The 14,833-nt window shown below is 38.2% G+C and overlaps 1 protein-coding gene across 5 annotated transcripts in view; it reads left to right on the top strand.

The window, feature by feature from the left end:
* The window catches only part of LRP1B (LDL receptor related protein 1B), a 638,345-nt gene that overhangs the window by 596,959 nt on the left and 26,553 nt on the right, over positions 1-14,833 (top strand). For all 5 annotated transcript variants that reach the window (XM_077181744.1, XM_077181743.1, XM_077181742.1 and 2 more), the window contains 2 exons: positions 5,266-5,430; positions 14,372-14,533. In XM_077181744.1, the coding sequence (XP_077037859.1) occupies positions 5,266-5,430; positions 14,372-14,533 (327 nt within the window). The remainder of the gene's footprint in view (positions 1-5,265; positions 5,431-14,371; positions 14,534-14,833) is intronic.

Raw genomic sequence — 14,833 nt, 5'->3', positions numbered from 1 at the left:
GTTTTCCTTTTCTGATGAAGATCTAGAAAATGTATATGAAATATTCCAGACCCCACACATTCACCTTGTTTAAAGTTATTCAGAACATTTTTGAAACTGTTAAGGATGGAAATAACCCAAACCAGAAAATCCTGCCTTACTTGACTGTATATTGTTGAAGGCTAACCTAACAATCCAAAGGGAGGTCAGACAAAAATATTTTTTCTGTTGCTCTGCAATAAAATCCTGATTCAAAGTCAGTCAAAATGTTCTTGCTGATTTTAGTAGTCCTCTGGTTTTTGAGGCATTCTGGTTTTATTGTGATTGCACACAGCTATTTTAGGTCATGTAAGAAGGCTTTTACTCTTAGAAATTAGTAGCAATTGTGGCTATGAAGAACTTGTAGGGTTGAACTGTACTTTTTGAATAATATATAATTCAAGTTACAATAGAAAATACTAGGATCTTGAATATTCATAATATTTTTAATGTCTTTGAGTGTTTTTTAAGTCTTTTAAAATGCAGTAAGGAAACTACTGATAGTTTCTAGTTTCTCTGTCCATGACTTGGCAGAGCCAAAATGGGACAGCCATCTCCATTTCAATTCAATTTCGTCTGTCTACCATAAAGGTTGGTGACTGCAAGATAATCTCAGTCTTGCTCTTTTCCTTGTACTACATCCCAAAAAATGACACAGATTTTTATTCATTGGATTGTTCAGTTTCTTCCTTTATTTTTGGGGGTTTTTTTAATCAGAAGAAAATTAGCTAAGTCCTAAAATTCTGCATACTGCTATTCCTGCCTTGGTCCATTGTTTTTTTTTTCTTCATGAGCCCTACGTGAGAAATGTTAAATACTGACTTTTTGTAGGACTGAATCCAGATTGCCTCAGACAGCTGTTTCCCCAGCACCTCAAGCAACTGAGGAGAAACAGCTTCTGGGTTTGATTTGGAGTTTTCAAGCTGGAGTCATTACAACATATGGGTTTGTTGCATCACTGAAATGTTTTTTTCATAACAGAGTGAGTACAAGCTCCAGTGTTTTCTGAGATAAGCTCCCATCTCATTTCTCCCTGGATGATTGTGACTGACAGACCAGAATTCTTTTGGGGTTTATTTATGGACTGAAACAGGCTGGACTTTTTCAGTTTAGAAGCTACCCTTTAGTTTTCCTAAAGGAAAGAGCAGAGTTTTCCTAAAGGAAAGAGCAGAGCACCACCTCATTTTCCTAAAAGAGGCCCCTGGATTTGCATCCATTTGGGTTCTTGTATCTAATTGTCTGTAGCACAATGAAGCTAAAAATGAACCCAGAGGATGAAAATGGGGAGAATGGCACTGGAGGAAGACATTGAGTCCCACAGCTGAAGGAGCAGGATAATGAACACTTCCAAGAGTTCCCTCTTCTGGAGCCTCACACTTATCACTTTCCTCTTAAGAGGGAAACATTTCTGCTCTTTTGGTTGAATGGAAAGCCTGAGGAAAGAATTCCAAAGACTCAGAACCGGTGTTGCTTCTGAACAGGGATGAAACATTTAATTTATCATGTTGCTTCCCTCAGCAGGTCTCTGTGGGGACTTGCCCACTGCACACAGAGATTGCAGGCAGGGAAGGTGCTTTGGCTGGGGTTGGAGAGCTTCATCCCTGTGTACCTTCTTTTTCAACCCCAAAATCTGCCTCAGGGAGGAGGAGCTGCTGCACTTTGGTCCGTGCTATCTTCTTGGGGGTTCTGCTGCTTTTCCAGCCTTCTTAGATTTCAGAAAACCAAGGGTCACAAGGAAATCTGCTTCTGGTTTGGGGAAAAAAAAATCTGTTTACAGCATTTCTTCTGTATTTACAAAGGGGTCATTCTTGGGAGGGCTGTTTCCCAGTGAAGAAGAGAATGGGTACCAGTTACATTTTCACACTGTGCATTCTTTTCTTAGCCATTTTCTTCCTTTTAAAATGGTAAAGAAAACAGATGTTTTAAGAGGAAAAAAAATGTGAAGGGAAAACAAAGAGGAGCATCTGTGTTACAGCCTTCAGACAAAATTTGGGGAGAACAACTTGTTCTGATACTTTTCAGCATATGGCAAATTGGCAGGTGTAGTACAACTCTCATCTGAAGGAAGATTTATAGAACTTTACTTCAACATTAAAATTCTGCTCTCTGTCTTTATTAGGTGCATTCAGCTCAGTAAAGGATGAGCTACACCTTTGTCCAAGGGAGAGCCAAGAGCAGAGAACTTTCTCCCCCATGGGATGAAGATTTCCCACTGTGGGGGAAACTGGTTTTGTCCCAAAGAATGTAGATCCCAAACCCTGTGGTCTATAACATCATATCCCCATTTAACTTGTCTAGTCCAGAAACTGGGGGATACTTCAAAAAGGAGAAAATATCAAAAAGATGCATTTCTCTCAAGAAAAAATAGGGTTGTTATAGAAATTCCAATAAAAGGCGTGTCTTGTGTAAGTGGGGGGAGAGGATTGGAATATCAAATAATTGAACAAGGGAAAGAAAAAAAATACCAGCAAAGCTTTGATTTGCTGTTTTATCAGTGTTTCTTCTCTGTAAGATTTTCCCTTGGCTTCCAGTAAAAGGGAAGAGTCAATGATGAAGCTGATAAGATAAAGTCTATTAATGTTTGTGTCAAACAGTTTTAGTGGGAAGAAGAAAATCATAAGAAAAATGGCAAATCAAAATTCTTTGATTATGTATTAAAGATGTTAAGATTGAAATATGCAAAACAAGGCAGCAGAAGACTAAATATCCAGATTAGAGGAGAATCTATAAAATTGCATGATCTGCAATCCTTTCTTTCTTTCATGTTAGAGAGATTCAGTAGCTGGACTAGAGGTAGTATAAGAAGTGAAATTATATACCTCTGTCATTTCAGAAGTGAAAGGAGCAGCTGAGAGGTCTTTAAGTCTGAGTTTAGGAAGCTCAGAGCAATTTTGAAGACTGGAGTTAGAAACTTTTCTGATTTTGTCTTTTTAACAAGTTTGTTCCAAGGGTGGGTACTTGCTAGAACTGCTCCCACTGCTTCTTTCTGAGGTATTTATACAGTAATTCCAATTAACTGTATTCAGCTTTTTCTAGTAATTCTTTGTAATTTACTCCTGTATTCCTTTTCTTCCTGTCTTCTCCTGTGGAACCATTCTTCTCATGTTTTCCACACAAAGGCAGGCATGTCAGTCCCTTTTTGTACTCAGCTGATGTGAATCACTGTAATTTGTTTCTTGTATTTACCTCCAGACAACAAAGCAGCAGCATTAAACCCCATATATTGTTCAAGTCTAATACACTATTTTAAAACTGCCTTTTCCATTGCATCTTTTAATCCTCTTTCTCAGCTTATTGAAAGTCCAAAATTGCTCTATTACCCATTTCTCTGTTCCATATTAGAGTTGTACTGAGACTCTTGAATTTAAAATGTTTCATGGAGAACAAATTCAGTGGTAATTTCCATTTTTTCCCCCCAAATTTTATATCTTAATTCTGTGGAATTGCTCTAAAACAGAAATAAAACATGTTTTTAATGCACTATCAGAAAGGTTCATAAAAATGAGCAGTTGTCTGTACATCACTGTTATTTATTCTATTTTTGCCAAGTTCTGCTCCATAAACTCATGACTAATGATAAGTAAAACAGATAAGATAAGCAAAACAAAAATAAACCTTCTCTCCAATAAGATATGCTACATTATCCATTCAAACAACTTCTGTAATGAGTAACTGAAGAACGGTTCATGGAACATCAAAGGATTTAATGGACCACCCAAATTAATAAAACACTGAAGCATCCTCAAACTCCCAAATACAAAGCAGCTTTCTTACAGCAATTGTATATATACAGGGTGGATACCAAAAAATCAAGTGAAAACAGGATTTCATATTTTTATTGTACCACTCATGAAATAATGAGGCACCAGCCAGTCCATCACAGGAAATTTAAGATTTGCTGCCTAGTTGCAGCTTAATTTTAGAAAGGTACAATTATTTGAAAGATGACAGTTTCCAGAAGTTTTGTTTAAATAGGTTCCATCCCAGGTTTTGTGTCAACATCCCTAAACTCTGCACTTGGAACACAAAATGTTTCTTTAAAACTCAAAGGGGTTGCTGTGCCTGTGCCAAGCCAGTCAATGTTAGACCTCAACCAGAAAGGGACAAAAAGGGACTTTGACTGTTTTTAATGAATTGTTTGACTAAAGCAGATGAATTCAGCAACAATCCTGCAGCTGGTGGATGCATTATTGAAAAGTTCTTGGTACTTGTGGCATCTCTCTCTTGTTTAAAGCCATTTTGGCTAAATTCCTGGATTAGTTAGGAAGCAGTCTGGCTTCACAGGATTGTTTTGCTGTGTGACAAATGAAGTCTAATTGCTGACAGCATGATTTGGGCAGGAAAGGTGCTTTTCTGCTTCTTTAGGATTACAGTTGTTTGTATGTTTGAGCATTGTATGTGCTCATAATTGTGCTCATCTACAATTAATTTGCTGTTGTTATCATTGAGTGATTTTGTACCTTGTTCATTGAAATTAATAGAGGTTTACTGTTCAAAGTGTTTCTAAGAGAGACAACTCTAATTATAAAAGAGCTTTACATGAGGACTGAATCTGGCCTGATCAGAGTTTGTGCCTCTCCCCTTTTGTCTCATTACTACGAGGGTGGCACTGCAGCCATGAGAAATGTGATTGCAGAGCAGCAGGCTGCTTCCCTTCTCAGGGATTTTACAGTCCGAGCAGAAAAAAAATAAATAAGCAGAAAGTATTAATTAGGAGCAACAAGTTTGTATGCAAATACCAATTTCGGAAGAGGATTTAAAAGCTAAATAGTTTCCTTTTAAATATTTTGGACAGGGCTTAAGAAGGCTGTTAGTTAGCAGAGAGTATGGGAGAGAAATCAAAAAAGGCTAAGAAAAAAGGACTAAGGTTTCCAGAAAATGACTGAGATGCTTTCCGAGGTCTCCCGATGAAACCAACATTGAATTTTCCAATTCTTGAACTTGGAATTATAGTTTCAAGCAAGAATTCATACTCTCATTACTCACTCAGATCCTAGGGAGGCCAACCTCCTTGTGCCATGAGAGAACTCTCACCAACCTTTCCAGGGTTCATGGTCCCCAGATTGTGGGGTTTTTTCTGTCACTCTGCAAACAGAAGGTACCGTTCACTTTCTCCATTCTGAAAAGTGATAATTCGCCCCTCACTGACAGAGACCCGTGGCTGTGTTTGAGGCAAGGCTCTGTTCTGCCATTCCATGGAGCTAGGGATGGTGAAGCTCTGTGTGTGTGTGTGTGTTCTTGCTGCAGATGACAGCTGTAAATTAACCTGTGAGAACGGAGGCAAGTGCATCATAAATGAGAAGGGGGACGCCCGGTGCCACTGCTGGCCAAGCTACTCTGGTGAGAGGTGTGAAACCAACCACTGCTACAACTACTGCCAGAATGGAGGAACCTGTGGGGCCTCTCTCCTCGGTAAGGGTTTCTGAACAGCTCTGTCCTGGCCTGCATTAAATGCTTGAATTTGTTCCTTTTCATTTTTTTTCTTTTTCTCTTTACGTGCTCTGTCTGTGCTTAAAAAACATGCAAAAAATTAGCAGCATATTCCATACATATTCTTTGTAATCAATAGGGATTTTCATTTACTTATCTGAGTGTTTCAGCACAATTAAACTGTATACCAGAAAAGGGAGAATATAAGTAAATATTCAGTGTACGCACTCACGTGTTGAGGTCTAGCAGTGGAATTGTGAAGCAAAATGTCCAGTCAAACTACATCTTCAACAAGTCCAGACATCTTCTTTAAATTTATATCAATTGACCCCCTAAATTTATATGTGCATACACAGAGGTATTTACTTAAATACCTTACCTCAGTCCTTTACCTTTGTCTTACTGGGGTTCACCAAATAGGAATTTTACTCACCTAATTCTCAGATGAGAGCTCACATCCTTCATTCTCATGAAGGAATTTGAAATTACATCTTCTGGGTTCAGGGGTTTTATCCTGTTAAAAAGCAGGAATTTGACAATTGGTCTTTGTCCCTAACATATAAGCTTTTGTATCTTTTATAGTGTTTAAACTAGAGAGGAAAAGTATAAAAAGAAGTACTCTAAAATGTAGCAATTCTGTGAGAAAGAAGTAGAACTCTATTTTCTGCTTCAAGGAATATTTAAATATTTTATTCAAAATAAAAGAGCTGGAGAAGAGTTTGGTGCCTCCTTCTCAGAAGCTTTCATTGCTTAAGATGCTGTGAACCATTTTCTCCTGTGAGATAAAGTGGCCACCACCCTCTGAAAAAAAGCCCAGGCACCTGACCTCGAGAAGTTTGTGACTGTTCATCAGAGATTCCTCCCTGTAATGCAGAATTCTGTACCTGAGTCTCTGTGGCAGAGAGGGCTTAGATTGTAAAGATTTCCATTGCATTCCCTACTAATTAACCTATGTAAGCCCATGTAATTTGCTAATTTAGCCCCACTTGCTGGCTTCTCTGGAGCCTCCTCCCATTGACTGAGGCGTGGTGGCAAAATTCCAAGTGAATGCAAGTCTAGTCATTTATTCTTTCAGTTCTGACTCGTTGAGGGTTAATAATGTTGTTCATAATAATGACTAAATATCAGAAAATGAGAATTACTTGTACTGGAAGTTGATGAATTAGCCTTTAAACTGCTCCTAACAGCTGATGGAACTACTGACACAAGTGATAAGCAGTGATTTTTATCAATGTGGTGGGATCAATAAATGCTAAGTGAGGACATGCAAGTGAGTGGAAGTGATTGTTTAAATGGTGTGCAGAGCTTCCTCATCATCTGAAGAGAGGATGTTTATTCCCACATTTTTACATGTCTGGCATTTAATTGATTCTTTTGTGGGGTTAAAAGGCTTAATAAAATTAATAACTTGGCTCCTGGAACTCAGCTCTGTTGTGAGTCCTGCAGAGACCCCAGGGTTTTATTTAATCCTTTTTTTTTGGCAGTAGCCACAGGGCTCACTCACCTCCAGCAGTTTGTTTTCCCTCTCCCAGGCAGCTCACACTTGCTGTGCTCACACAGCTATGCCATTGCATGGATATTTTTAATTTTCATTTGCTAAATCCGGCCTCTGAAATCTCTCAGCCTTGCTAAAACAATTAGTGCAGTAGGTTTTGCCACCAGTGGGTAGAGGCAAGATATGAGCAGGGCCTACAATACACTTTGTTGAATTTTTAGCATGGGCCTGGGGATGAAGGAATCAGGCTGGGGAGGGCAGGAGTCAGTGTAGGGATGAAGGAATCAGCCTGATGCTTGGTCCCCAGTGGAATGATGTGTCTGCACTAAAGTGCATCAGGAGAGCCAGCATGGGTGCCACCACAGTCCACATTTCATTGTTCAGCTGCCTGATTTGGGGCAATCTGAACCTTTAACAGCAGCTGAAGTTTATTGCAGCACACATGACCAAAGTGTGCCTTTGAGAGCTGAGATGAACACAGAACTGGTTCTGATGGCTGTACCTGTGCACACCCAGTGATAGCAGTGTTCTTCTGCTGTGCTGGCTCCCTTTAGTTTCATCAAATTTTTAACAGCCATATTTCAAGTTAACCAGATGTCCTATCTGCCATTTCCAATTCATGAGGGTGGCTGTGCCTTAGAGCCCGCACCATAACTTTCATGTGCTGGAAATGTGGAAAAAAGACCTTGTATCTTTCTAAATCACAGTGACTCCATCCAATATTCCAGATAAAATGTTCAGGTTGATGTGCATCTCATCTTCCTTGCATACCTAGCCCCTGGACCTGGTAAATATTCTATTAAGAGGAAATCTCTATGTCTTATCAGGCTGTATTTCTTTTCTCTATCAGTCCATAAATCGTGTGGTACTGAAACAAACTAGCATGCCAGTGAGATGCCCCTTATCACAGTTTAATCTGGCCCATGATGTACTAAGGCTGCTACATGTTTTACAGACAGAAGTTACACTGGACCCTCCCAAAAGCATTGAAAAATGTAATTAAACCAAGAAAGCTTAATTCCTCTAGTGTTTTTGCAGCAACCATTTCATCTTTCCAGTTGGATACACAGCCCTTGAATTGGGCAAGGCACTTTTAGCTGCAGGGGATGTACAAGCCCTCTGCAGCTGGACTGAGGGTGGGAAATCCAGAGCAGCCTTCTCCTTGTCTCAGCCTTCCAGGCAGAGCTGAGCTGCTGTGCCAGGCTCGTGTGAGCGTTGCTAGTCTGTGTTGCTTTGGTCTTCCACATTTCTACACGTAGGAATGAAAATTTGCTTTATTACCAGGAATTGCTGATTCTCATTAATGGTTTTAGTACTTCAGCATTGTATTTTACCTAGATTTGTAGTTTGTCCTACCAGGTTGATCTGTCTGACAGCAATAGAATCATAGAATCATTAAGACTGGAGAAGACCTCTGAGGTTGAGCACAACCCTTAATCCAGCTCCGCCAGGTGCCCCACTAAACCAGGCCTACAAGTGGCACATCCTTTAAATTCCCTGTGTTCCAACAGGTATATTGCAAACTGATTTTGGTAAAGAACTCCCTCAATCTCTGTGAAGTATAAGATTACTATTTTAAAATTAAGTCAGCTCAGTATCATTTGACTTTGATCTGCTGTGCTGTTGCTGTCTGTGCTCATAAACACCTCCTCAACAAGCAGCAGTCACCCTTCTGATCCATTATACATCTGACTCATCAAACTGACCTGCAAACTCATGCAATCAAATTCTACATGTTTGCCCAACTCTGCCTTTTCTTCAAGTGTATTTTTGTTCAAAATGATGACAAATTTTCCTCTGGAAGTTGCAGGAGCCATACGTGTACCAGTGCCAATCTAAACCCATCTGCAAAATACAAATGACCTGCGATCATTTCAAAATACAAATGACCTGTGATCATTTCAGCTTTCTTGACCCTCTCTTGGAGGCTTGAGTTGCCCTTGTCAGTTCTGGCATATTATTCTAACAGTTTTGATGCAGTCAATCTCACGAGTGTCATTTTGTACACGTGGCCCCTGGAGAGCTTAGGGGCTGCCAGCAATTTTAGCCTCGTGAGATGATGCTTCCAAAGGGTCCCCACAGCTGGAAGCTTCCCCAGGAGTCAGGGAATTTCCTTGCTGATCATTTCTGGCTCAAAAAATGAGGAGATTTCCTGGGAATGAACCTTGCTTCATATTCTGATCCAAATAAAATGGTGCAGCACACAAAATACTCTTCTGGTGAATGTGTGTGTTCTAGCGAATGTGTAAATCCTCTTCTCTTTCCCCACCTCATATAGAATAGTAATGTGATAACTAATTAAGTAAATTGCAGAGTATTACTAATTTTTTTAAAACATGATTGTGCTAAATCTTTGCTGGATGTGTTAAGTTGTAGAACCTCATTATCTGCACACAAATGTTAATTTGTTCAACAAATCCCACTGGCAATTCAGGGATTATTCACTGTTGGCTTACTTACTGCTAAGCCTTTTGGCAAATTCCTATGTGAATGTTATATAGCCAGTGATTGGAGCAGCTTTAATTAAAATTTATAAGTTTACGACAGTTGTATTGAACTACAATAATTGAACAAAGAAAATGTCATCAGTTAATTAAAAGTACACATCTGAGACATGTAATTAAAAGTTTGGGTGTAATAATGAACACTTTCCAGTAAGCCAAATTAATGGGAATTTGGGCAAATAAAGTCACTGTTGCCATAAAAACACACTTTGTTTCTCCATGTAGTTTAAAGTAAAAATATTGCAGGAATAGTTTGCTGATTGTCTAAGGTATGTCTAATCATACAGAATTGTGAAGTTTGTATCAAAATGAGTGGAAAAAAAAGCTTTTCCTTTCAACGAAAATGCATGAAATAGTCTGAAAGAATCATTGTGTATGAAGCAGGTATTATTTTGTATTCTTTTTTATGAGCAAAACAAGGTGATTTGGTGCCTACTGGAAACACAGTCAGTGGCGAAGCGGTTTTGCTGATGCCACATCATTCCCAGGAGTTTCCCAAGGTGCTGTCAGCAGGACAGGGACCAGGGGCAGCATGAGGGTGATGTTTCCCAGGAGCTGATCTCAGTCCCAGCAGAGCCACCACCAGCAGCACTGGAGGGAGCAGTCCCTGAGACTCCTCAGAGATATTTAGAAATTGTTATTTTCTCCTTTCCAATAACACAGAGAGACTCTGTAGCTGTTGGGATAGATCCCAATCAGCTCACCTACTAATTATCTTCAATGATGCAGCTTCTCTCCACTCTGATTGTTTCAGTAAAGCTAATTATGGTTCATCAGCCACACAGAAATGAATTATTGTGGTTCCCACAGACTGCTGATAACAACTCCAAAGGACAAGATATTGCTTGCAGAAAGCTCATATAGAGCCACCTCCTTTTCTTTAATAGTGACAGCAACTTAAATATTGAAATTAATTGTGCATGTTCACACATAACAACTTCAAAACACACATTTCTGGTAGTGAATTTACCAGTGACTGGAAGAAATAAATAATGTAGGTTTTGGTGAAGGCATTCACCTGGATGATGTCATTTTTCAAAACACGAAGAAAGCTGACAAAAATAATGCTATTGACTTAGGTTTTAATTATTTTTAATTTTTTTAAAACTTTATTTGGTTATTGAAAATGCAGAGTATTTCTCTGTTGCTTAGGCAATATAATGAATGAAAATTGATCTTAGAATTCTAATCCTTGCAAAATATATGTAAATTTAAGCTTAAGATATATGAGTGAATTCCCAAAAGTCACCTACATGTTACAGAGGAAGTAAACCAAGATATTTCTGAGCAATTTTTGAAGTTCATTTGAAAAGTTATTATATAGAAAAAATTATTAAACTATTTAATAACTAAAAAGTTATAAACTATTTTATATAGTTATTATAAAGTTATTATGTAGCAAATTAAATTGTATAAAGTTATTATGTAGCAAATTAAATTGTATAAAGATATTATGTAGCAAATTAAATTGACAAACCAGGAGTAACTACAGCCTCTGTATCCAAACCTCATTTAACATTGAAAGATTTTAATCCCTGGTATCTTTTTTTTTTTTTTTTTCTTTTTGTAAGAAGGGGCAAAACTGCATTTCATTTCTATGTCAAAAATTTCATCTATTTTTTCATATCCTACTGGCAAAAATAAGTTATGTCTTAAGAGTCACCAGAATATATTGTCCTTTATTCTACTGAATTCTGTTCTGCATTTGAAGCTGTTTAACATTCTATAAGCCACTTTCCATGTGAATATTTTTCTACATGCTATTGTGTTGTGAATCTTTCTGTGGTGGTGATGGTCAAGAACTCAGAGGGAGTTTTAGTTCTGTGTCTGTAGAGTTCTAATTCTGAGATTTCATGGCCAGAGAAGCTGCTGGAGCTCTCTGTGCATGAGCTCCTCCTGCAATTTCTGCTAGCTGGGTTATGTGGCATCCTAGTTACGTGACTGTTTCCTTTGCAAACATAAATCTCTGTTCTGATTCCATGATACAAAACCTCGTGGCATTGTTTGGCATTGTTTAATGCTGCTGTTTTGTTAAACTGTTCTTGGAACCATTTTTTTTTTGTATCAGAAATAATTTATGAGAATAAGGCAAATGAAAATGTCATTATTAGTATTATTTCTGATGTCAACAGTCTGTGTATAAATAGGCAATGGACTGTTAACATTACTGAAAGTCATGTTAAATTGACTGACAAAAATGGGGTTTAGGCTATACTGTATTAAATTTTCATTTAGCTGTCAACAGTTTGGCATATTTATAAGTCTAATTTAGTAAAGAACAGAATAATCTTTTCTATAAACTAGAAAAATATCATTGTCTCATCCTTTTAACAGATAGAGGAGTATTTATAATGAAAACTGACTTCAGACCTCCAGATCTATGTTCTACTGTTCTACCACTATTTTATCTTTTTTTTTTTTTTACTGAAACACTGCTTCAGAGATGAAGGATGATGTGAAACCCCCTGTCTTGGGGGCAGAAATTGAAATACGTCTGTATACATGGGGAAAAACAAGTGGAATGTGTGCTAACATCTGAGTTCAACATCTTTGATTTAATGTTTAGATCACAGGGGACAGATATGAATAACCAGGCTGATGCATATTAAAGGAGTTGGAGCTATTTTTAGGTCAATGGTTTTGTTCCTGCTGTACTCATTAGAGAAAGAGACTAACTGATCTCATGGCCCTTAGGATGATTTGCAAAACACTTTAAATTAGCATAGCTTAAAATAGAAAATACAGAAAAGAATTACATGAAGTGTGTCGTGTTAGAAGGGTAAGAAGTGAAGGAAAAAGATGGAATAAATTATTCTGCATGAGTCAGAGAGAGGTGACAAAATTTGGGTGCTTCACTTGCATTGAAAAACTCCCCAAATAATTTGATATTGAATGATTACACAGGATTAAAAGAAAGGTAGACCAGAAGAAAAATCAAATTGTGGGGTTTGTGGAATACTCAGTTTAATCTTAATTACTCAATAACACAGCCAGCTAAGTGGAGAAGAAAGACCAGCAAGGTAAGCAGGGTTGCACATCTCAGAGTTTCAGATGCAGCTGTGGTGAACATCAGGAGGCAAGTAGGAAAATGGATGCATTTGGTTGTCAATGGTAAAATCTGAGAGGTTATTACTCCTGTTTCTGCCTGTAATTCCAGTCCAGTGATTCTGCATCACACATGCAGTACATTACATAGTTAACCTGATAAACACCAAATCATGAAATGTTTGGGGTTGGAAGGAACCTTAATGCTCATCTTATTCCAACCTGTCCTGCCTGGCCTTTTATTTCAGAAGAGTCCTCATTTTCATCTCTTAATTAATTTTAATTAATTTTCACCTCTTTCCTTCCTGAGAAGCCAGGAAAAATAAAAGTGTTAAACTTTGTTCTCCATAAATTTAGGAAAAATCCTTAAAGCTGAATGAAATTGAAGAGGAGGGTGAGGGAAAAATAATGTCTTGCAAGAGATAATCAAGAATGAGAATAGTTTATTAGGAAGTGAGAAGGGAGATGGCTGTTTGGACACATCAGGTAATTTACCTGAATATTATAAATTAGATAAAAAAGCAAAGTCAGGAGATGGAACAACATTAATGGGATCTAGAAGTTTGTTTTAAAGAAGATAAGCCTTAAGAAAATAAGACGGGAAAGTGGAAAGGTTTAATAAAACAGTGGAATTGTAAAAAAGCTATAAATCCTTTAGACATGAGATTTAGATAAGGAAAAAAAATGGGAAAACTAAATAGAGAAGAGTCATAGGAGGAAAATGTATTGGGTTTTAAAGACTATTTTAAAATCCTTTGAAAAGAAGCTGTAGACTAGGAGTTCACTGTGTGCAAATGTTCATCCCCAAGTGTTTACTGCTTTTCAGACGTTGAATATTGATGTTACAGGCATCTTTGGTCTGATGCCAGACAGCAATTTTTATGTAACAGTCTCCATTATCTGGAGACTAACAACACAAAATAGGCACAGATACTTGTGGTTTATTAAAAATTGTTCTGTAAAGTGTAGCTATTAGTGCACTAGTAAATATTTGGTTTTCTTGTGATTATATCTCAAGGTTTGTAGATTTAAGAATAATGTAGTGCACTCTGAAGAGACACCAATGGTGATCACACAGTTATCCTCTGCAACAGGAGGAACCCAGCATGGCAGGATGACTTGAAGAGTTCAGTCATATCTTGAATTCCTGATTAGGACTGCCTTTGAAATGATTGCATGTTGTGGTGTTGTGAGGGTCCCCAGGATGAGGTGAGAGATGAGAATCTGACTCCAAGTTCTCAGAAGGTTGATTTATTATTTTATGATATTCTATTATATTAAAAGAAATTGTATACTAAAACTATATTAAAGAAAGAGAAAGGAGACATCAGAAGGTTAGAAAAGAATGATAATAAAAACCCATGACAGAGAGTCTGACACAGCTGGCTGTGATTGGTCATTAATTAAAAACAATTCACATGGAACCAATCAAAGATGCACCTGTTGGTAAGCAACCTCCAAACCACATTCCAAGCAATCAGATAATTATTGCTTACATTTCTTTTCTGAGGCTTCTCATCTTCCCAGGAGAAAAATCCCGGTGAAGGGATTTTTCAGAAAATATCATGGTGACAATTGTATATTTTAAATAATGACTTTTTTTTTTCATAAAAGAGTCAATGACTGCACATACACAAGTGTAAAAATGCACAGATTCAGTTTTTGAGTGCCCATAACTCCCAGACATTATTTAGTTTTTCAGAAGTCCTGCATTCAAGCCATGTTTACAAAGGCACATTCCCAGCATCCAGAGAAACACGGTTGGGCTGGAGCATTGAAACCTCCTACTCTTACGATAAACCAGTGTTGAGAAAGTGCTGATCATTGTTTCAATTTGTGTTTATTTTCACCATAAACCAGCTTTCTCTGTTCTGGACAGGCCGGCCGACGTGCAGCTGCGCTCTGGGCTTTACGGGGCCGCGCTGCGACCAGAGCGTGTGCGAGCGCTTCTGCCAGAACGGGGGCACCTGCAGCGTCACTGCTGGCAACCAGCCCTTCTGTGCCTGCCTGCCCGAGTACACAGGAGACAGGTGCCAGTACTGTAAGTAACCCCCTCAAATTATGCCATGTGGGTTGGTAGGAAAAGCTCCACGCAGTGGAAGTTTAAACCCCGCATGGGTGATTTTTTTTTTGTTTTTACGACGTTGTTAAATTTAGCCCCAGATTGTTCGTGCTGCTGAGGCAATGTCATCTGGTGCATTCAGGTGATCTTTGAGCAGATTTCTTCCCTTCTACATGGCTGAAGAAAGAGCTTTTTTAGCAATGATTTATGGTTATTTTCATGAATAAGCTGTAGAGTGGAGCAGTACAAGACAGATGACTTTGTCAGTAGCCATGAGAT

Source organism: Agelaius phoeniceus, chromosome 7 (genome assembly GCF_051311805.1).
Source record: "Agelaius phoeniceus isolate bAgePho1 chromosome 7, bAgePho1.hap1, whole genome shotgun sequence".
Taxonomy (NCBI): Eukaryota; Metazoa; Chordata; class Aves; order Passeriformes; family Icteridae; genus Agelaius; species Agelaius phoeniceus.
The sequence above is the reverse complement of the archived record's forward strand: the minus strand, read 5'-3'. Positions and strand labels throughout refer to the sequence as shown.